At 37.2% G+C, this 22,988-nt stretch overlaps 2 protein-coding genes across 2 annotated transcripts; one reads left to right on the forward strand and one right to left on the reverse strand.

Moving 5' to 3' along the window:
- Window positions 1–605: 605 nt before the first annotated feature.
- Window positions 606–2,905, reverse strand: LOC145694377 (heat shock protein 60A-like). Its single transcript, XM_081770544.1, has one exon. The coding sequence runs from the start codon at window positions 2,708–2,710 to the stop codon at window positions 1,004–1,006; it is 1,707 nt and encodes a 568-aa protein (XP_081626670.1). The 5' UTR covers window positions 2,711–2,905; the 3' UTR covers window positions 606–1,003.
- A 115-nt stretch (window positions 2,906–3,020) lies between these two features.
- Window positions 3,021–22,631, forward strand: LOC145694378 (neuferricin). Its single transcript, XM_081770545.1, has 4 exons — window positions 3,021–3,693; window positions 8,124–8,264; window positions 17,295–17,481; window positions 20,930–22,631. Exons 1-4 carry the CDS (start codon window positions 3,327–3,329, stop codon window positions 21,135–21,137), a joined length of 903 nt encoding a protein of 300 aa, XP_081626671.1. The 5' UTR covers window positions 3,021–3,326; the 3' UTR covers window positions 21,138–22,631.
- The last annotated feature ends 357 nt before the right edge of the window (window positions 22,632–22,988 follow it).

The following is a 22,988-nucleotide window of genomic DNA, read 5'->3' on the forward strand; positions in this document are numbered from 1 at the left end:
CGGTGGAAAATAGTATTTAATAGTCATCTTTCACACGTACTCAATTTAAAGCACTTGAACTGATTTTAGGCTACTATCCCTACATTTGTAAACCTTAACTACAGCTGTATTTTTTATTTCTGTCGCCTGCAGAAATGTGTTCCTTATAAAATATGCCGAATAGTAGTTACTATTTCCCCCCAACTAGTTTCGTGGCTCCAGAACCAAGTACCACGTTTCTGTCTAAATTGTGACAAAGGTAGAAAACAACGAACCCTGTGGGGCTTCTACCCGCTTCGTTTGATGAGCTATATTTTGTGAAGTAACACTGGAGATTTTATATGCGCAATATTGGGGGGAGATTTTAAATATCAGCCAAATATGCCTATTCATGCCGAGTATTGAATTTTACCTGTACATTTTTGCAAAATGTAGTGTACCAAGACTAAACCACCACCGGTACAACTCTATCATAATGATTCATACCTTTTCTCCACGAGAATTTGATGCATCCTGACATGTTAAGACGCTGACTTATTGATGGAAACTCCCGAACTTCCACTTCCGTCTGCATAAAATCTACATGCTAAATATAATATTCACAGCAAATAAACTTCCTGCAAATATAATTTTTAACGCATTTAATGACACGTAACAGAATATCTGAAACGCACAATAGAGAGTAACCAGTTCACATAAAATAGCTTGTAACACAAAACTAGTAATAAGATGCTACAGATCAAACTCTCATCTGAATTCAACTACACCTAGTCTTTCATCTAAGTAACAATGTTCTAACATTTCTCACTTTGGATTTGTTTCACTTCATTAAAAAAATGCATTGTTTCATGAAATCATACATTTGGAATGACAAATGTTTTAACAACAGTTCACATGGCACTTCCAATTTCTGGAACAGTTTTTTTAACGCTAAACAAAATTCGAAGCACCTCACTTAACAGTTTTTTGACTAAGTTTAGCTTCATATTTCATTAACAAGTCTCTTCTCAGTCTTGTATCGATCTCACATCATGTCCATTCCACCCATTCCTCCAGGCATGCCGCCCATCGGCGCCTTCTCTTCTTTAGGAATTTCCGTAACAACTGCCTCTGCGGTCGTCAAAAGCGAGGCAACACCAGCTGCATCGGTCAGGGCAGTACGAAGCACTTTCGTTGGGTCGATGATTCCCTTCTCAATCATGTTCACGTACTCATCATTCAGTGCGTCGTATCCGATATCGGCACCCATATCCTGTACCTTAGCCACAACCACGGAAGCATCAATGCCGGCGTTCTGGGCGATCTGCATACAAGGCATCTTCAGAGCCTTCTTTACGATTTCAACGCCAGTCTTCTGGTCTTCGTTCGCCGGTTTTAGTTGATCCAAGAGGGGAATGCAACGGAGGAACGCAGTACCACCTCCAGGAACAATTCCTTCCTCCACTGCTGCACGAGTTGCGTTCAGAGCGTCGTTCACACGGTCCTTCTTTTCATTCACTTCTACCTCACTGGAGCCACCGACTTTCAAAACAGCCACCCCAGATGCAATGCGTGCCAACCGCTCTTGGAACTTCTCTTTCTCGTATTCTGAAGTGGTAATTTCTATTTGGTCACGAATTTGATCAGCGCGGCGATCGATATCAGCCTTATTTCCCTTCCCTTTCAACAACAATGTATCATCTTTTGTGATTACTGCTTCTCCCACCTGCCCAAGATCACTTAGCTGCACATCTTCCAATTTCACTGGATTTCCTTCGTCACCAAATACAATACCCCCCGTTGCAATTGCCATATCTTGAAGCGTATTCTTTCTGTTGTCACCAAACCCTGGAGCCTTCACTGCAGCTACCTGAAGCCCTATCTTCAATCTATTCACAACCAACGTGCTAAGAGCTTCGCCGTCAACGTCTTCTGCAATTATGATCAATGGTTTTCGCTGTGAATTGGCTAATTCTAAAGCAGGAATAATAGACTGCACACTTGAGATTTTCTTTTCACTGAAGAGAATTAAACAATCTTGAAATTCAACTTTTGCCCCTTTTGAAGTATTGATGAAGTAAGGAGAAATATAGCCTCTATCGAACTTCATACCCTCAATTATCTCCAGTTCGTCATGCAGAGTCTTTCCATCTTTCACGGTAATCACACCCTCCTTCCCCACTTTCTTCATAGCATCAGAAATGAGATCACCAACAGTTCTATCACCATTAGCTGAAATTGTAGCAACCTGAGCCACTTCTTCTGGGGTTGTAACGGGTTTCGAAATCTTCTTTAGATGATCAATCACTGCATCGACGGCCATCATTACACCTCTTCGGATTTCAATAGGATTTGCTCCTTTGCTGATCTTCTCAAAACCCTCCTTTGCAATTGCTCTGGCTAGAACGGTAGCCGTTGTTGTACCATCACCGGCTTCTTCGTTGGTATTGTTAGCTACATCCTGTACCAACTTCGCACCAATGTTCTGGAACTTATCCTTAAGTTCAATACCTTTTGCAACTGTGACTCCATCCTTCGTGATTTTTGGACTTCCCCACGATTGTTCTAAAATAACGTTACGCCCTTTTGGGCCCATGGTAACAGCAACAGCATCTGCTAAAACATCTACACCTTGTAGCATAAGTCCTCTTACATCAGGTCCAAATCTTACATCTTTGGCGTAACCATGTGCAAATACACGACACACTCGGCGAAATGCTGCATCACGAAGAACGCTTGGAAGTCTGTACATTTTGGCAAGATTTACTACTTCTGGTTGCGGTCACAAACAAATGATCACTTAGCTTCTTTCTTGTGCACTAAACTTGCTGAATAAGCCACTTGATTACCGGCAAATTCCTCACCGAAAGAGAGCGATCACCAGAAGTTACTCAGCTTTTACTTGTGTTCTTGCCGACGATATTCAATTGTTCCCAGGTCGATGGAGTTCTCGAAAATTCGTGCGCACGTGCACATGGAGATAGCAGAAAGATATTGTGAAACACATGTAGTAAATGTGTAATACACAATATGTTACACTTATTAATAAATAAGAAAATAACTGCTAAACTTTAGTGACATTTTAATTTACTTTTGTAATTTTAAAATGTTTTCTTTTTAAATATTACTCCAACAACATCACCGGAAGTTTATTTCTTCTGGTATTCCTGACAGGAAGTTGACATTATGGAGTAGTGTATGAGTATCTATAGGGTTGCTTGTGAGGGATATTTGCATTTAATATTTTAATGAATATATTGAAATTTAACAATTGTTCAATGTAAACGACTCTTTGACAAGTAGAAAAAATACACGCGGAAAACTAATAAAAGTGTCGTGAGTATTGTCTTTCATAAATAGTAAGAATTATGCAGGTAAAATTAATACTGCTAACATGTTCGAGTGTTCTCCTTCTCGGTTTTTACCTTTACGTAAATAAATTTCATCCACCTTTCGTTTTAAAATTATTTGCTGAGATTCCTGTGTTAAATACATTATCAACTGATATACATAGGTGGTTTTTGCAAAATTCTGAAAGTCACAAGACCTCGAAAAGTTCAAAATCGGTAGAAACAGAAGGTAAAGTGGAGCGTCTCTTCACACCTGAAGAACTTAAATTATATAATGGACAGAAAGGAAGTAAGGGAATATATTTGGCGATTTTAGGAAAAGTGTACGATGTGAAAAAAGGAAAGAAACATTATGGCCCAGGAGGCTCCTATAATTTCTTCACAGGCAAGTTACTTCGAGACTTACAAATTCTTAGTAGTGTTATATCAAAATATTAACCCTTAATTACTATTAATAAGTGAAGAAGCAGGTTTTCAGTAGTTCCTAAAAAAAAAAAAAAAACGGTGCAGATTTATTGTACACACCCCATACAAAAGTACATGGCGTATGTAGTTCTTCACAAAAATAATTTTTTCGGTGTGGACTTGAATTCCTCTGCTCAGATTCACTTTAGGAGGGTATCAGTGTACGTACACAGTAATAACTATTATGCGAAAGACATTAATCATCTTGTGCTAAGTGACTATTAAAAAACACAAATACCATCTAACCGAATCAGGGCAAGGGGCCCACGCGGGTACACCTGTAGGGAGCAGGCGCGCCAGTGATGGTGAGTATGCACAAATGAGGGTAGCGCAAAATGGTATATGGCATAAAAAATACTTAACTTGTTGTCTTTTAGTATATTTTGTGCATTAATAAGGACGTTACAGATAGTTTCACAATATATTTTCATTACTTGCACATTTATATTTTAAAATAACGAAACAGTACTTACGTAAATTTCACAGACATCCTTAACTCGGAAACTTCTGTGATTGCGCGTCATGAGTTAGCACACTGATTTCAGATACTTCACTTCACTTTGTGTACTGTAGTTACTTGCTACCGTATGGCTTAATCCATGATTTACAGGTTAGATTTTCATTAATGTATTTCTGCATAGTTACGTATCTCACAAATAAGAACAAAACATATTCCGATTATTTAGACACTGGTCAATTAAAATATTACAAATATGTAGTGTAATGTAGGTCCGTATAGTAAATCTGCACCATAAAAATATAATTTTGCGATGAAAATGAGTAATAAATATGAAAGATAGTATATAGAATGGTCCAACAGTAGGTATACACCCCTACATTGACCAAGTATAACATTCTAGTTTATGGGTTTATTTGCTTCGGCTGTTCCGAGCTTAAGATGCAAGTAAAAACAGATTAAGAACAAATCACAAAGAAACTAAGTCTATCTGATGGTAACAATTCGAAATTATATAAAATGCAATGAGCTGATCAGTACGGTACTGTATACCTACTTTTGTGCCACCCTGAATATGTAAATTTCCACCTGCGCAATATCTCTCCACAATACAGGAAAATGTGTATTTTATGGCTACAAGTATGAAACCATTACAGTAGCTAGAGGAAATCCTGTTGGTAAATCTTACAATAATTTTTACAGCAGACAATTTATATGTGTCACGAGTTATCTCCTATATGTCATGCATGTTGAGTACTGCGAAAGCCACATTAAAATGCTAGTAAACACAACATACAAGCGCAATCAAACTGCTGCGTATAGTTGCCATTAAGTCAGGTTTGTGCTTGTTTTCGCATAAATAATCAACATAGACAGCGTCGCTTCACATCTCCTCTACAGACACACTCACGTACATACCCACCATATTCAGCCTACCCTGACGCAGAATAGATCGAAGTTCTTGCTTATAGTAACCGCATAACACAAGTCGGTGCGTGTTTTTTGCATGAATGATCGTTTATGCGTATATCCACCATTTCTTCCCACCTGCTCGCTGGTAACGCGCCTCCGCTCTGACACAGGAAGACAATTTTTCGTTGTAGTGATCAGCTAGTATAAGTTAGTAAGTTCTTTTCGCATGAATAATCGATTTCATGGCCATCAAATTTTATTATCAATCTGTACGGAACCTTTTGGGCATGTGCCAATAAAAGAACAGTGCAGATTGTCCTAGGAAGTTGTGTAAAGCAAGAAAAACGAATTATTATTATTTAAAAGAATTTGACGACCTACTATAAATCTGCACACACAAAGAATTATTTCTCAATACATTGATGCAATGAAACAGCAGAAAGTGCTGATTATTTTAAATGTTTCTGTTAAAAGAGTTGGGTAAAACTATTATTAGCATCGGAGTTGGTATGTGTACACATTTTTTTACAACACTATTTTAAATTACGCAAACAAACGATCGTGTTACAAAATAAATGAAGTTGATCTTTTAACTCAAAATCAACTCAACTGAAGATCTTCCTTTATGCGTGCCCAACGTCGCAAACGCGCCTGTTTACTACGGACGTACTTCTGTAAGGCCTCTTAAGCTACGCCGTATCCTGACACGAATTAAATGCACTACTAGCTTCTAGTGAGCACCTAGTCCAAGTTAGTGTGTGTGTCGGATTGTAGACACAATTGAACAACAATTCTATTTTGTATAATCGAATGACACCATCCCCTGTTGTTGATTTTTTTTTTCTTTTTTTCTGGTGGAGGTGGTGCTGGTGCTGGTGCTGAGGGCTGTTAAGGGATAGACCATAATTGAGTAGGTTTTCACTATGAGCATGGAATGTCTGTAAAACTATTGAAATTCCCTGAAGAAGCATAATGTATTTTCTTATAGCAAAACATGTGCAATTTGACGAGCTGACAAATGGTATAAGAATGGTACAGAATGGCATAAGATTCTTTATATGAAAACCTTCATCTACTTTAACAACAACGTTTATTCTGTTGGCACTCCATATTTCTTACACTCATCTTTGCACAATTTACAACATTGGTGTACAATGATAATGGTGCAAAAGGCTTTTTCCTTTGCTCTCCATTGGTCTAGTGGCTAGCACGCATAAGTTTGGTAGGGCTTATACAAGGTTCCGTGTTCAGTGGAAGATCTTTGAACGTATTACCGTGGTTATAGAGGAGTCAGCAACAGAAGATCTCTGACAACTAGCAGCGGTGTTGCCACTACTCAAGTGGTAAGGCTTTTTCGGTGCATGTATAATGGCAGTTTTTTTAATGGTGTAAAACAGAGTGACCGTGGTTGGTAATACTAGCACCAGAGTAGGGGCTCTATTTTTCCTCCACAGTTTGTAAGAAACTTCAGGGACCGTCTCTTCATGACTCCTCTATAGGATTTACACTTTATCGTGTAGATCCACGTCTCCTAAATCGTAATTGTTGGTTAGTGTAGCGTGTTTTATTTATTTTATTTTATTTTATTTTATTCCTCATTCATTTGGTACTGAGGCTATAACGTCCCATATAGTCTCGGTGCTGATACTGACGCTAAACTTCAATCGTTCAATTGCCACTTTTTCTTATTAAAAAAAAAAAAATCGTCATAATAATGTTTAAACTGCTATGGGATACCGAGCTTAAACCGTAGGTATGTATTCCTTCGCTTAAATAGAACAGACTAGATATTAAAAATTTTGACACACATTTTAATCTAGTCAGGATATATATAAGTAGTTTTTAACACGACATTTGAAAACTGAGAATATAAAAACAGTTTTGAAAATAGTTTTCCTGCCAATGGTTGTCAGAATTAGCCAGATGAGATATTCGTTCGCCAATGAAATTTCACACCGGCATTCACGAAGGAGTGTTAATAATACTCCAAAATCATTTGCAAGCATTGCGCTTTAAAGATGTTTTCAAGTAATGAGCACTTTTTTTTTTCTTTTTTCAAAATTGTTCATATATACTAGGCCTAATGCTAGGGAACTAGGAGGAAATGGGATTCCCGGGTCCGTAGAAAATGTCATGAATCTCTTTCCTCCTCACGATTGAATCACAGGCTGAGGTACTACTAATAACACATATCGTTTATATATATATATATATATATATATATATATATATATATATATATATATTGCGTGTTGGAATTGAAAATGCAGATTGAAGTACAGCGAAATATATGCTTCGAAATTTTGCAAAGCAATATTATACATGTAACTGATTTAGAACGTTGTAAGTCGGTTAAGTGTTTAAGGGGGCAGACTACTAAATATTTATGAAAAGCTAACAAATTTTCTTTTGCTCGTTTTTCGTAAGTGAAAAGAGACAATGAAATGTAACTCACTACGATAATAGATAATGTTATTCTACATCCAAAAATACGAATCGGAAGAATTATCAGTGTTGCCATCCATAGAAATTACAGTGTGTCCAAATTTTGAATTACCCAAAAATCTAAGTTAAGGCAGCGACTAGAAAAATGAACTCAACGGTAGTTGATTACTTATCATGTTGTCTAGGTCTCTTGTTTACTACTTTTTAACTAATGTTTGTATTTATTTTGTAATAATTTCTGTAAGTTATTACAAAATAAATACAAACATTATTTGTTAGCTTTTCAAAAATATTTAGTAGTCTGCCCCCTTAATGTAAGGAAATCAGAAATAGAACGATAAAGAGTTGCTATTTTAAACTCGAAACAATTCGTGATAGTAGCTGTATGAACGTAAAGTCGTAAATAAAATATCAGGTTAAATTACGAGATAGAACACTATGGAGTGTTTTGCAGGTATAATTTTCAGGTTTTGAGGTACTCTTATGTTGTATGTATTGAATTTTACGTATTTAAGATTGTTGTTCCTTTATATCAGGCCGTGATGCTTCTCGAGCGTTTATAACAGGAGATTTCACTGAGGATGGGTTGACAGATGATTTGACTGGACTTTCAGAGCAGGACTTGCAAGCTATTCAAGAATGGACAAAATTATATGCCAAAGAGTACAAGTACGTAGGTGAGTGATAATAATATTTTTGTTTAAGAAAAAAAAAATGTTGTTTTCTTATAAGTAATAAAATTTTTACTTTTAAAAAATATGAATATAAAAATAATAATAATAAAAAATGTATATTGTGTGATGTGATGTTTGTATTAGTGTGACGATGTTCACTTTCCTTAAGACTATGGACGCTTCAAATATATTATTGACTGGTGGCCGCGCCATCTACTGGACTCGAGTAAGTGTGTAACCAGCACTCAATAACACATTCGTTTAGCCATATGTCGCCAGAAAAGTGGAACTCAAATTGTGCCCAAAGAAGATTTTATATATATATATATATATAAAATAAAAAGACAGATTCTGACCAAAGCATTTACTATTTAATAACTAGTATCTTTATAGTTTCGGCAAAGTAGCTTTGCCTTCATCAAACACATTATCTGATATCATTATCAGATCATCATCATAAGTAGTTAGGGTTTTACTTGTCTTGTATTAATTGTCATTATTTTGTGCATGTGTATTTGTTGTGAAGTGCCTAGGCAAATGAGTAGGCCATTTAGGTCGCAAGTGGCACAATAAAGGTGAGCACATTCGGTTCAAGTGAAGATGGAATGAGATAAAAATAGCCCTGTGTTAAAGCAGAGATACTTTTACGTTTGTACAATTATATCTTTTTACTTTTGTAATTACGAAGAAATCTGAAAAAAATGTACAAGTTCTAATATATTCAATTGTTGTCACAACATCTGAACTATTATGGTTGTAATATATTTGAAGAAAATTACAGTTTCACAAATCAAAATCTAATGTTTAAGCTTTTGAAGAATACACTTAACGTTGAAACATTGGAAAATAAGCGCTATTTACAGTAGATTTTTTTTTTTTCCGGTGAATTGTACATTTTGAATGTAAACACGTCTTCCTAGAATCACAAATAAAAAGTTGACTTTCACATTTCATTTTCATTCGATAAAACACAGTATATGACATTTTAAGTATATAATATTTAATCTGTTTAAATAATATTTTAGACTGTTTGGTGTAAATGTTGAAATAACGTGACAGGTGGTACAGCAAAATAACTTACCTACAATTCAGTATTAATATTCTTACATAATCTAGTGTCTTCAGTCAATACAATCTAGATGCCACCATGGGTAGATATAAAACTTGCTGTGTTTTGTTTCATTTTATTTTCGCTGCGCAGTTTTGTCTAAATTTCCCTTCTCTAACTTTTTTTTCTTTCTTAAGAGCTAATTTAGGATACCTTCCGGTTCTTAATGGTCATTCCTTCCACTTCAGCTGAGGATTCAATATCTTGCGTTCGTAGTTTGATGTAGGGATTGCAGATAACAGACTGCAGACCTTGATATTAGGAGTCTGAGTTGACTGAAGTGAATAGGCTAAAGTGAGTTCTTGTATTCCGGAAACATATGAAATGGATAAATATGTTGTTGATTGTTAAATACAGATCTGTTTTAGTCCAGAATAATGTGTACAAATCAATTAACAATATATTTGAGCAATTCATGGTTTAAAGGAAAGCAAACATCATAAAATATCTTTAGTTGTTCAATTTATACACGTTCTTTTTCATTTATTTATTTTAGACACATTCTTTTTTAAGAATTTGCTCTCGTATATTTTTTCGTTAATTTTTAATTTATTCACACTGCTCTTTTCGAAATGTCCCTTGCATTTTTTAAAAAGTAATCTAGTTTATTTTTCAATTTTTATTTACTTATTGAGATTACACATTTAATCGTTACTGTATGCCTACTGACACTTCGTGCATAAAAAAAAGTCATTTAAGTAATCGTTTCTGGAACTGAGTTTAGTGTCAAACAGAAAGATAAATGTTCTCTGTATTCTATGCATACAGAGGTTGATTCATTTATATTGAGCCCATAATTTGATGTCGCCGAAACGGAACAGAGTTTGGGAAGAGTTCATTGTGGCCCTTCGCGACGCTAATTTCACGGCGTCGCGCGCCGTAGAAATATGTCAAGTGCGTAATTTTTGTGTAGATCGCGCCGTGAATCATATTATACAGAAATACGGCACTTAGTCTTGGGCTCACCGGACCGATGCGAGCAGCTAGAAATCGGCTTCCCGTGAAGAGGATCCCGCCTCTATTGCGCGTGATTCGAGTGTATGGTAACCTCCGAAAATTCCAACACACAACATGCGATGACTAGCAAATGCCTCACATTGCTGTCGACAATCAACCGCACCATTCACAAGGATTTACACCTTACGGTCGTTTGCAAAAGGAGTGTGCACGCCCTGAAACTGTATCATCTGGCTGAGCAAGAACGAAACTTCTGGAGGCTGTATGAACATCATCTCACGGGTGATGGGGGAAAGTTCGTTATAAATCTTGATAAGGCATGGATTTACCTCACCGACTATGGTAAAGTTACATACCGATTTGTTGAGGTCAAGAACCGAAACACGTTCTTCCGCGAGTGCGCAGAGAGTTTTCCAAAAGGGTTCATGATTGTGGCCGGTTTCTCGTACAGAGACAAACTGCGTCTCCGAAAGGTGGTGCGAAACATCAAAATCAATACCAGACTCATGTCCTGACTTAAATTCCAGCACGATATCCCAGCATTGCATGGACCAAGTTGAACTGCGCCAAGACAAGATATTCAGTCACACGGCGAAAACAGCTAAAATTCTATCGTCGTATGAAACAGGAAACTGGAATTGCGGCAGTTTCCTTCTCTGACATCCCTATTAAGAGTCCAGATGCCAGCCCAAGCGGCACCTGTCCAATCGTCGAGTCCGCACTGTTTCCAGCCTATAGAAAGCCTGTAAAGAGAAGTGGGACGCAACCCGTAGTCCAGCTGCAACACAGTCACCTACAATGATAACTCCGGTGTCATGGAATAGTTAGTAGATGTGGCCTGCAGATCGAACACAACCGACGGTAGCAACATTTCCTCGGCTCAATATAAATAAATCAACTTTTGTATTATAAATATGAATATTTAAAATTTGAATTTGATGCCAGGCTATCTTAATATGATTAGTCGGACATGACACTATAGTGGGGGAGGGGGGGGGGTACGTCAGAGAGACAGGAAGAATCACATATGATACTGTATCCACTCGAAACAAAAATACACTCCTGATTATCTTGGATTCAGTGTTTCTACAAAGACCTAAAAATTTATCCGTTCATCAAACAAGATAACATACACTGAATGTACTTACACACATAAGTTCCGTGTTGATAATTAATTGATCCATCGACTTTTTTAGACAAGTTACTGTGTGTATAAGCAAAAGGCTCGTTAGAACATGTCTAACGATGGCCCTTTGATATATTTCAGCCTCAAGCAATAGGGATAAGTCCACAGTAATTATAATTCTTCACTCACAGAGAAGACACGCCATATCTCATTAATATCAAGAAATTTTTTATATGTTGGAGATAAATTTGTTCTCTTATTTTTGTCTTGAATCATTGGAAATAATTGGGAAGCCTGCGAGAAAAGTACGTCATTTCATCCAAAATCGATTTTTTAAAAATTTATTTATGGAAAATCGTTTTCTGTTTCACGTTACGTATATGTGCGAACTTCAAATTAGAATTGGATTTATACCCTTTTAGCCGTTTATTCCTGATAGATTTCAGATCCAAGCAAAAGATCTATTTGAGAAGCTTCAAAGAATGCACTCTGAAAATCGGTTTAACGAAAGTTAAACGAGGCGCAGACAGATAAGTTAACCCGTAAATACATGTCGTGTGGATAGAAAGTGCTCACTCCACTAAGATTTGTATGTTACCATCTTTGCTTTACTCTGTGTTGTCATTTTGACACTTCATTGGCATTTGATTTCAAATTAGCTGTCGTAATGCCCAGAATCGTTTAGTGTTTTACCGGTACGTATTATTCTCCACAAATGTCAAGATCTGTTTTAAACTCAATGAAGGCTTACCATAATTTGTAAACGTACTTTTATTTACTGTGTCTTAATATTTAATATACTATTAACTACTGTTTCGGTGTTCGCCGATACTTTCCTCCACAGATCTGGGCAACTCACTTCTTAGAGTTTCATCTTGCAGTTTTTCGTGTACACCAAGTCAGAAAACTTGCTAATTTACCGTCCACACAAACAAGTGCAAGATAAAATTCTAAGAAGTGACATGAATTGTACTTGGAGGAAGGTGTCAGGGAACACTGAAACAGTTCATTAAATATCAGACGCAGTAAATAAAAGAGTATATTTAGAAATGATTATACACATGCTTCAATCCATATTCGTAAATAATTAAGACTTATAATATAATAGAACATCGTCTCTCATGGATATCGTAAGTAGAGTCGCTAGTGAAGTATATAAATCCCATACATAGTCTTTTATCATTAAGTGGGGTGCGGGAGACCCAGGTTCAATTCTCTGTGGGAACATATATGGTTTGGATGCTTCTATACTTTATAAAAAGCCGTTAAATTCCGAAACAGTCATGGACTATTTAGAATAGTTCCTGATGTTACACAGGTGAGGCGATTGCTTCGTGGTAGTCAAGCTGTCAGATTTTGTGCGAAGTTGTTCCTTTCCATGCTCAGTTGTCGATTTCTGTCGTGTTGGGAGGCTTTCAGGTTCTCTCACACTCTCTTCATTCTCTCTGTTATTTTATCATCAATACTTGTACTTACTATTTATAAAATGAAATGAAATCTTTGAGTTTTACGTCCCATTCTTATGCCGGTTAGGCTAAAGGAGACGGAGATGATGAGTAATGAATGAGGTGGTGGAATGAAGGAAGTAGGAGGAAACGGGAGAACCCCGAGGAAACCCACGCACACGGTGTTTGTCCACCACAAAGTTCACTTGGCGGGGACTGGGATCGAACCCGGGACCCCAAGCACCGGAGGTGAACGCTCTACCACTGAGCCACCGCGGCCCCACTTACTATTTATCTTTTTAATCGTAATTTATATAAAACCGAAACGTTAACCTGAAATTCTCCCTTCTTCTTTCTTTCCTCAACCATAGGTTGGTAGGCAACATGGAAATTTTAAAACCTTTCTCTCCCTTGGGAGAGCTGTTTTATACTTTGTAAAGGTCTCTTCTTCGTAATTATACCTAGAAATTTTATCTTTGATCTTCCTTTTCCTCTATCAACACGGAGATCCAATCGGAGTGTCGTATAAAATGGCCAAGCATGCTGTTTCTTCTTTTTTCCTATTATCTTCATGATCTGTCGTCCTTCATTAACTTCCTTTAGTACGTCTTCATTCTTTTTCCTTTCGGCCCGCTAACACCATATTATATTCTAAATGCTTGCAGCTTGTATGTTTCAGCTTTTCTCAATGTCCACTTTTCTGATCTATAAATTTCACCACATTCCATACCAAAGTCTCAATAAATCGTATTGGAACGTCCAACGACACATTTCTTGATGTTAGCAGTCCTCTTTTCCTATTGAATGCTTGTTTAGCTTGCGCTATTCTTGAACTTATATCTTTTTCACTTCTTCTGTCCAAGAATATTAGACTTCCTAAATAGGGAAACGTCTTAACGTCTTCAGTTTTCTCTCCCTCTAGCCATAAGTTTGCCCCTTCCTGTCCTGTTCTTGTGCACTTTATCATTTTGTTTTTCTTCTTATTTATCTTAATTTTGCATGTTTTCTCCAGTTGGTCGTTTCAAGTTTGAAAGTGCTTCCTGCAAGTCCTTTCCGCTCCGCTATCAGTGGTATATCATCAGCAAACCTTATTGTGCTAAAAACCTGGCCATTTACTTTTACGCCTTTCTCGTTTTTATCAAAGAATTCTTTCGTAGCCTCTTCTGTGTAAACGTTGAACAAGAGAGGTGAAAGTCCACTTGCTTGCCTTACTCCTTTACTTATTATTGCTTCCTTCTAATCTATTCCTATAGCAGCTGTCTGGTTCCTGTAAAGTTCGTATATTATTCTTATGTCTCTTCAGATTCTTCAACGCTCTGAACACGATGTTCCAACCTACTATAAATTACTACATTTCGATCATTTTCCTTTTCTTATCCTCATGGTCCATAGAACTGTATGAGATCATCAAAGTGTGATACCAGTCTTGGGAAATAACCCTATTTCTGGTGACCGTATTCTCGCCTTTGTTTCGGGAGATCGAAATAGTTAATGTTCTCTGCGGATTTTTTTTTTCTTTTTAGCTTTCGTTGTTTTGTTTTATTATAATTACTATTGCTTCAGTTACGGACTTTTCTTGTTATATGTTTAGTATATTTATTATTATTTTAGCTTTACGATCTCTGTTTCAATCTTGAGACTTCCAAACTACACGGTGCATAAATCAGAAGTTGTATAAAATGGCCCTGTCTCTCCTTCAACAGGTATCAGAGCAAAAATGGTCAGAGATATCGAGAAGTGGTTTCTTGCAATCGAATCAGTTTCCAAGAATACTTTTCTTATTTCTTCCATTAATCCTGTTCGATCATAAAGTATTTGAAATTAACAATTTCCGGTTTCAGCGCTGATCGCTATACAACAAATACGGTAATATATAGCGACAAGCAGCAGGGTGTCTACTAAAATTCCAAAATGAAATTTCGTGACCTTTTCTTTTCCAAACCACAAAATTGAGTAACATTCTCAAGAGCGATTTGGGTGCAAATTGGGCCAAATTTTCATGCATGCGATAGAAGAGTGCTTCGCTTTGTGATTTGGTACCGTCTAAAGCAGACCATAGACATTTTTGGTGGTAAATTTTGACGTTTTATAGAACACAATTTTCCAGTCTATACTTATATTTGTACAGATTAAAAAAAAAAAAATCGTGACCCACAAGCTAAATTTCGTGACTTTTTTTTTTACTTTCATGATCGTTTCCTGATTTCGTGACTTTTTCGTAACCGATAGACACCCTGAGCAGTATTTTGGAATCGTTTGAATATCTGAAGAAAAGATAACATCTTCACTTGCCTCTCTCTACTAAAACGGGAATGTATTCGGTGGCTCAGTGGTAGAGCGCTTACCGCTGGTGCGTGGGGTCCCTGGTTCGATCCCCGCCTAAGTAAGTTTGTGGTGGACAACATCGTGTCCTTGGGTTTTCTTGGGGTTCTCCCGTTTCCTCCCACATTCTCCTTCTACCAATTCTTTCATCATCATTCGTCTCCCTTAGCCGGAAGGACATAATCGTGGGACGTCAAACAAAGATTTCATTTTAAAACGGAAGTGGTAGAAGTTTACTACTTCCGGTTTCACTATGTATTTCTATAAATCTAAAACAGTAAGGAATAGTGAGAAGCGGTTTGGTGCAGTCTATTAAGGGTCCATCTCCACTTGTATTTCTCTAGTGTTGTAAAAACCTGCTACCACTTTCGATTTCAATATTAATGTTCTTGTAGCAAAAACTGTAAGAGATAGCAAGAAATGGATTTTTGATGACTTCAATGTCTTCTACCTCTGACCTTATTCCTGTATTATAACTGAAGTTATAGGTCTGCTACGACAAATTCCAGTATTGAGCTCGCATAGAATGGAAGTCTTCTGTAAGTTCACAATATGAAATGGAACTCCTTTGTTTTTTAAAGATTTTTGTTTTATTACGTGGTTTACTATAAATACTGTCCTAGAGTTTTAAGTAAATTACCACAATATGAATAGAGATATTTTAATATCCTAATAACATGGGTTACATGGATGCATTATGAACCAAAATCACACAAATAATTATTCAAAAATGCCACCATTAGCATGCACACAGACCGTAAGTCTTTGTGGCCACTCATCAGTTGCATTACGGAATACGTCAACTGGAAAATCTGCAGCGGCCTTCCGAAGAGACTGCTTTAAACTTTCACTATTGAGATGTCTGTTTTTGCAAGCCATCTAATGAAGATTGGACGACGGTTCGTAATCCAAAGGGTTTAGGTCCAGACTTGCAGAAGGCCAGTCTGAAATGGAAATGAAGTCCGGAACATTTGCCTTCAACCACTGCTGGGTTATCTGTACCTTGAGTCCTGCTGGAAGCTCCATTTCTGTCCATGGAAGAGGGTGTTGGTGAGATTCTTGACTAGTGTCACAAATATTGTCCCCTGGTACACTTTGGCTTACCTTTTGATCCCCCTTTTCACAGAAATGAAGCTCCGTTGTCCCCTCGTAGCTCACACCCCATCACACCATGACTGAGGCAGGATACCTACCCCACTGGATTCTTCTGCCGCCGCGCCTTCATTGCTTTCACAATTTCCAGTGTCCGTACTGTCTGTGGTCTTCCTTGCCGCGGAAGACAGAAGTCTCAACAAAGCGCTGGATAGTGCGGTAAATGATTTTTTTTTTTTTAACTAATTTTTAGCTTCTGGAGGGTTTTAAAAAGTCCTCTGGTGATTTGTGCAACGGTATCAAGGCCACATGATTTTCATACCCGCCTCCTTCCATCTTGAACACTTACAACTCACGCCTTTACACTGCTTTAGCTTATCCAGCAATGACTCATGCAGGGTGTCTATCGGTCACGAAAGTCACGAAATCAGAAAACGGTCATGAAAGTCACGGAAAAGTCACGAAATTTAGCTTTTGGGTCACGATTTTTTTAAACGGTACAAATGTAACTACAGATTGGAAAAATTCGTTCTATAAAACGTCAAAATTCACCACCAAAAATTTCTATGGTCGGCTTTAGACGCTACCAAATCACAAGCAAAATACGTTTGTATCGCATGGATGAAAATTCGGCCTAATTCGCATCCAAATTTGCTATTGAAAATGTTAGGAAATTTTATGATTTGGTGAAGAAAAGGTCACGAAGAAGTCATGAAATTTCATTTTGAAATTTTAGTAGACACCCTGTCATGCTTCACGATGCTGCTCTTGATGTCACTCGCTTGTACGGGCGGAAGTATAGCCATTCTCAAAAGTTGGGATACTGTTTATGGTAAGACTAGGTGTATCACTGATTTTATGCTTGATTGGCATTGTTTGGATTTTTTTTTTATCATCATTTTTAGCTTAGAACTTCTTTTATAAGAAACACCTAAATCAATCATTCATTCAAAGCGTTAATGAGAGTCAACGTATTTGTACAGGTAAACTGATTGGACGTTACTATGACCAATATGGCTACCCAACCAAGTATTGGTATGACGTTGAAAGTAAACTAGAGTCTTTCCATGAGAGTAAGAAGATTGAGGACGAAGAGAAGAAGAAATTCCCTCCGTGTAACATGGAGTGGAGCCACGAGAAAGGGACCAGAGTCTGGTGCACTCAGCGAAGGTAAGTAGGTTGTAGTCGATAGAGGGAATCTTGTAACTATCCATAATTGTATATAAATGTATTTAAGTTACAAGGTAACGCATACATTTGTAAAGAACTTCAATCTTAAACAATATGCTACACACTGAGGAATTTTAACAGTCACTTTATTTATTTGGAGATCTGATTTCTGAAGATACGTTACACTTCTAAGCTCTCAGCTCTTCCCTGGAGCCTTGTTGACGGAGGAGGTAAAACAACAAAAACATCAAGCAAATACAGTTGACTCCCGAGTATCCGGTCTAGTTTCTTTTATCGTAATTAAATTAGAAAGGCAAGGCGTTGCATTTTCAACATTGCCAAGGCATTGGAAGCATGCGTCTGCTACGATCCTCGTACATATCGTGTGCAAAATACAAGTTGTGATAGCCATCGTTCTGCTCCTTGTTCATTGTTTCGTCAATGTGTAACGGACCTTAGTACAGTACGCTTGCCGCTGTTCCTCATTATAACTGTACAGTACTGTATTCATAAATTGTTCTTGGATATGCTTAGTGAGTTCATAGAACTCCGGCCTATCCGACTTTTTTGTCATCCGGTCTGCCTTCTGCCACATTAGGCCAGATACTCGGAAATCTACTTTATAAAGGAACGGCAGTTGTTGACAAGGTGTTTCCTGTACTGCTCTGCCCTGTTGAGTCCGTTCCATTTTAGTAACCGACTTAAAAGGAGGGAGGAAAAGAAAAAGAGAGTTCTCAATTCAGCCCGTTTATATACAGGGTGTATCATTTATGATCTCCAACCGTAATAATGAAGAAACCAAAAGAGGGAGAAAAGCGAAACACTGCACGAAGCAATTATAAGGAGAGGGGCATCTTTGCACGTATTACGTAATGTGGGTACGAAAGTTTTTGTCAGTTATTAGCGGGTTGTAATATTTTTCCTCACGTAAAAAATCTCAACTGTTGATCCACCACAATAACCAGAATGCTATATAGTCAATGAATTTCTACTTAGATGGCATTCCGGTACGAAGTCCTTGGTTCATATATGGTAATACATGTATCGTATATATATATCTTAATTATACGTATATAGCTACCGTATATTATTAAATCATGATAATCATTAAAATAATATCCTTCTCTTGGCTGCCTGGGCTTCAGAACACCTGTTTTACCCAGTTAAAGTACATAGAAAACATTGTATTGATCTCCGGACCACAATTAGAGTGATTTGATATGTATTTGTATATAACAAAACTTCCATAATAAAAGGTTGTGAGGGAAAAAAAATCCCAAGTGCTAAATTGCTTCCCCCCTACCTTATTAAGGTATTTTACAATATTGTAAAATTATAGCTAAATTAAACTGGCAACGTTTCTCCCACTACCGAATTTTGTTATAAAAATTTCATACTCTAATAAAAATAGTTCACTAATATTGGATGAAGAAAGGTATCCTAAAGCCCGAGCAGCCTAGAGAAAGATCTGCACAGAGCTCTGAGCAAGCTATGTGGAGTGGATTTAGGATCCCCAATACTCCACGGAAGCTGGATGCCTGAGGTTAGGAGTCCCACAGAATTCCAGCATACTAAGTGGACAGGAAAGGAAACCTAGAGCTCCAAGCAAGCTAAAGGAGTGGAGGTGAGCAGCCAAAGACTGATACTAGTTGCTATAGCCTCCTGGTTTTATAGCTGCTCCATCGTGACGGTGGCGCTAGTGGTTCGTCGTCACGTGACCAGGGATGTCGCTGGTGTCTCTGTCGCCTACCACTGTAATAATTCGTAGTAGGACGCACATGGCTAATGTTTATATGAGCACGTGTTGGTTGTTAGCTGCGTTTTATTTCTAAAAATAAAGATGCCAGTACGCTGGACCTCAGATTCATAATGGTTAAAAGGTTGCGTACCTTTCAGTGTGTTATTATTATTAACAATAATAATTGTAGTGTCCAATAGCATATCACCACAGTCTTGTAACTAAAAACTGTTACGGACATATATATATGAAGATGCTTTTAAAATGTCTAATTCTTACATGTTAATTTTACTGTATGCATCAAAACAAACAGTACTGAAATTTGCGTACGGTCCATCGATCTATAGGACCGCTATGAAAAATGTGCGCGATGTAATGGTCAACATTTTGAACACATTATATGCAGGCACGAGTCTTCTTAAATTTACAATATGGGTTGAGTAACGTTTAGTTGACATCCATTTGACAACATTTCTTATGTTTCATTATGTTGTACAACAAATAAATGCCAACGATGTGATTTTAGTACTGTTTGTATTGCCGCATACTGTATAATACAATAAACGTAATGATAGTCAGTATTTCTTAGTGATTTGTTTCTTTCTTTTCTCTCTTTCTGTAAACGGGCGAAAGTAAGCTGCTATTGTTTGTTTTCAAAAGGCATCAGCAGTTCCACAAATACTGAATTTCTATAACAACACACATACAGTACATTGTTCACATAATGTCCTACAGAATACCAATCATGCTACCAAAATGTTCTACAAACTTCTACCAAATTAATGGATAAACTGAGAAAAAATTTAGGGAATGTTTTCACTTAATTCTCTTCCTAATAATGCATAAAAACAATTAATTGGATACATTAAAACTGAAATTGAGTAAAGGCTCCTCTGTGGAGAAAGTACAGAGGTGGAGTCCCAATAGAATTTTTGTGCTGGCTTTCGGTTTAGTCGAACTTCAGCTATAGACAAATTTATTGGGATTATTTCGTTGTGGGAGGTCAGTCTTTTCAGAAAAAAAAAAACATTGTCAGTTCAGAGCCTTTATTGTATATATTACCGTGCGAAAAAGAAATGAAAAAAAGGAAGCCGCGAGGACGTGCCAGCGGCGAGAGACAGAAGGGCCCAAATATTTTCAGTCCCTGAATACAATTAACTGACTTCAAGATGGAACAAAAATTCGCAACTCTCTCTAGAAAGAGAAACAATGAAGACTGATTTTCAATAAAACTATATATGTACTATTTGGTATGTTCGAAGTTTTCTCGTTAAACCCTTTTATGACAGAAGAGGAAATACTCCGTTCTCATTAAAAAGGTGCCAGTACGCCGTATCGTTCCGTGCGTACCTCCAGAAATAAGACACTGATTGTTAGTAAATAGAGGCATGTGCAGGATACTACAATATACACTTTACATATGTTTCCTATAAATCTATTTCCCCTTTGCGAAGATAGATATTAAGCTAATTATAAAAGATTATAGAGGAGTTGTAAGTGTAACAATTAAAATTTACATATTTAAATCTTCAGAATCTGATCATGGATTCCTGGAGATGTTATTTACATATTTAAGAACTTTAAGGTAAAAATTTGTTAAGTAATCTATCGGGTTTTTTAATTTTTCAGAATATATCTGGCCAGATATTAACTGGTTTTACAGGTGAGCTTTCATTTGGTTTAATACACTTTGTTGTTACAATTTTCTAGTGGCGGCATCTATCGTGATTGGGTAGGAGTTCCCAGGAAGTTTTATAGAGCGGGGTCATCCACCTTTCGCTGTGCCTGTGTTCGAACGTCTTATGGAGAGAACCATCAGAATGGATCGGAAGATGTTGGCGATTTGCAAGATCCTCGACTAAGGGAATATGAAGGCTGCGATCCTACATCTGACTTCTGTTATGCAAAGACCACTTAATCCTGGAGGCTTTAATATTTGTACTGTTGATAAGTATCGTAGAGGTATCTGTTGCAGGGACCAATACGCTAATTATTTGTTAGAGACTGATTATCAGTATTCAAATGGTTGTGAATAGAGGCTAAATACTGCTGTATGTTGTTCAGATATTCCGTAAATTTTAAAATTTGTGTTTCCACGCACGGAATAGGTGATAATCCAACAGGTTCCTTGAGGTTGATTCCTAATATGCAAATCATCAAGTTTCGACCTCTCTTGTCAATCCGTTGGAAATAAATGAATCGAGTCGATGTCCTGGTGGTTTGTCGGAATTTCGAAGTCCATGTTGGATTCCAAACGTTTCGTTGCATAGGTAATTAGTAGGCCTTCCGTTTCCACCAGATTAGTGATGCCCATGTCATGTCAATTACTTCTTGACTACCGCATAAGCAAAACATCTCTGGTCAAGAGTCCACTTCCAGGGTAAACTGCTACCACAAAACGAGGTTGCTATATTCTTTCTTGCACTCTTGGAAAAAATGGCCTGGAAGAAAACCAATTTTTCTAAACAATATATCTTCACGATTTTAAAACAGTGATGTGCCTCTGCATGTAAAAATCGATATTCTACGTTTACACGTACACAACATGTAGACCAGTGACTGCCAAACGGTCGATCGCGAGCTACTAGTAGCTCGTGGAGACATTTTCGGCAGATAACGTTAACGCTCCGATTGGCAGTAAACAATAAGCAATAAACAAATGTAAGACTTTTTATTTTTTAAAAAAGTTGGTAGTTCTTTCGGTTGGTAGCTCACAGTAGAATTTGAAAACTGTATGGTAGCTCAAAAGCTTCGTAAGTTTGGCGACCACTGATGTAGACTATGTAATCTATGTAGACAATACGTAATCAGTCTGATGTGCCAATTTAAGTTTTACAATAACATAAAATCCTAGTAGTTGGAAAAGAGAAAGAACATAGTTTCAGTGGTAAAAATTGAGAATTTAACTTCTATCTCGCTAAAAGCGAAGCGAAAGAGATTCGTTGTAACGCGTTGATGTGCGTATAATTCTAAATAAGTAAACGTAATATATCTCTCTCTTTCTCTCTGTGTATATATATATATATATATATATATATATATATATATATATATGACTGTGCAACATAGATGAGGTTCGGGCATGGGATGGATTTTACCATTTAGCTTTGACGGTGCAACTTACGGAGGGGGAGTGGTGGGATATATAAAAATAATTGATAATGACCGATATGCTCTTGATTTTATCTTTTTGCTTCTATTCTGATGCTTGCATCGTAGTAGAAACTGCTTTGTAACGTCTGATGCTTGCATCGTAGTAGAAACTGCTTTGTAACGTTTCTGTACCTCCCACCTCCCACCTGTTCATTAGATGGCATTAACAATCATCATATTTCAAGCGATAGTTACAAAAAAAAAAAAAATGTGGACAGCTTAGTGCCAGGACTCTAGAGGATATTAGTGTCGAATCCATAGTTTTCGGAGTCGCTGAAATAAACAGTGACACTTCCTATGCCGTCTAAGATCAGCCCCCATCGGCATAGGGTGGAGGGTGAGGAATGAAAAATAAAATTGCCAAAATAACCTAGATTCGTGTCGAATCCACAGTTTTCGGGCTCTTTGAGATAAACAGTGACACTTCCGGTGCCATTTAATCCAAATTTTCCCCACAATAGTAATATTAATTTTTATTACTATTTTTCTTATTTTAACCCAACGAAGCGAGTAATTGACGTTAATATGAGAATTATTGTTTATAGTGCCAGGTCGGCCAGATGTCTGTACGCTGGAATCGTACTGTAGAGTGTTAGTTTTTCATTCTCCAACATAA

This window comes from Thermobia domestica, chromosome 9 (genome assembly GCF_964235325.1).
Source record: "Thermobia domestica chromosome 9, izTheDome1.hap1.1, whole genome shotgun sequence".
Lineage (NCBI taxonomy): Eukaryota > Metazoa > Arthropoda > Insecta > Zygentoma > Lepismatidae > Thermobia > Thermobia domestica.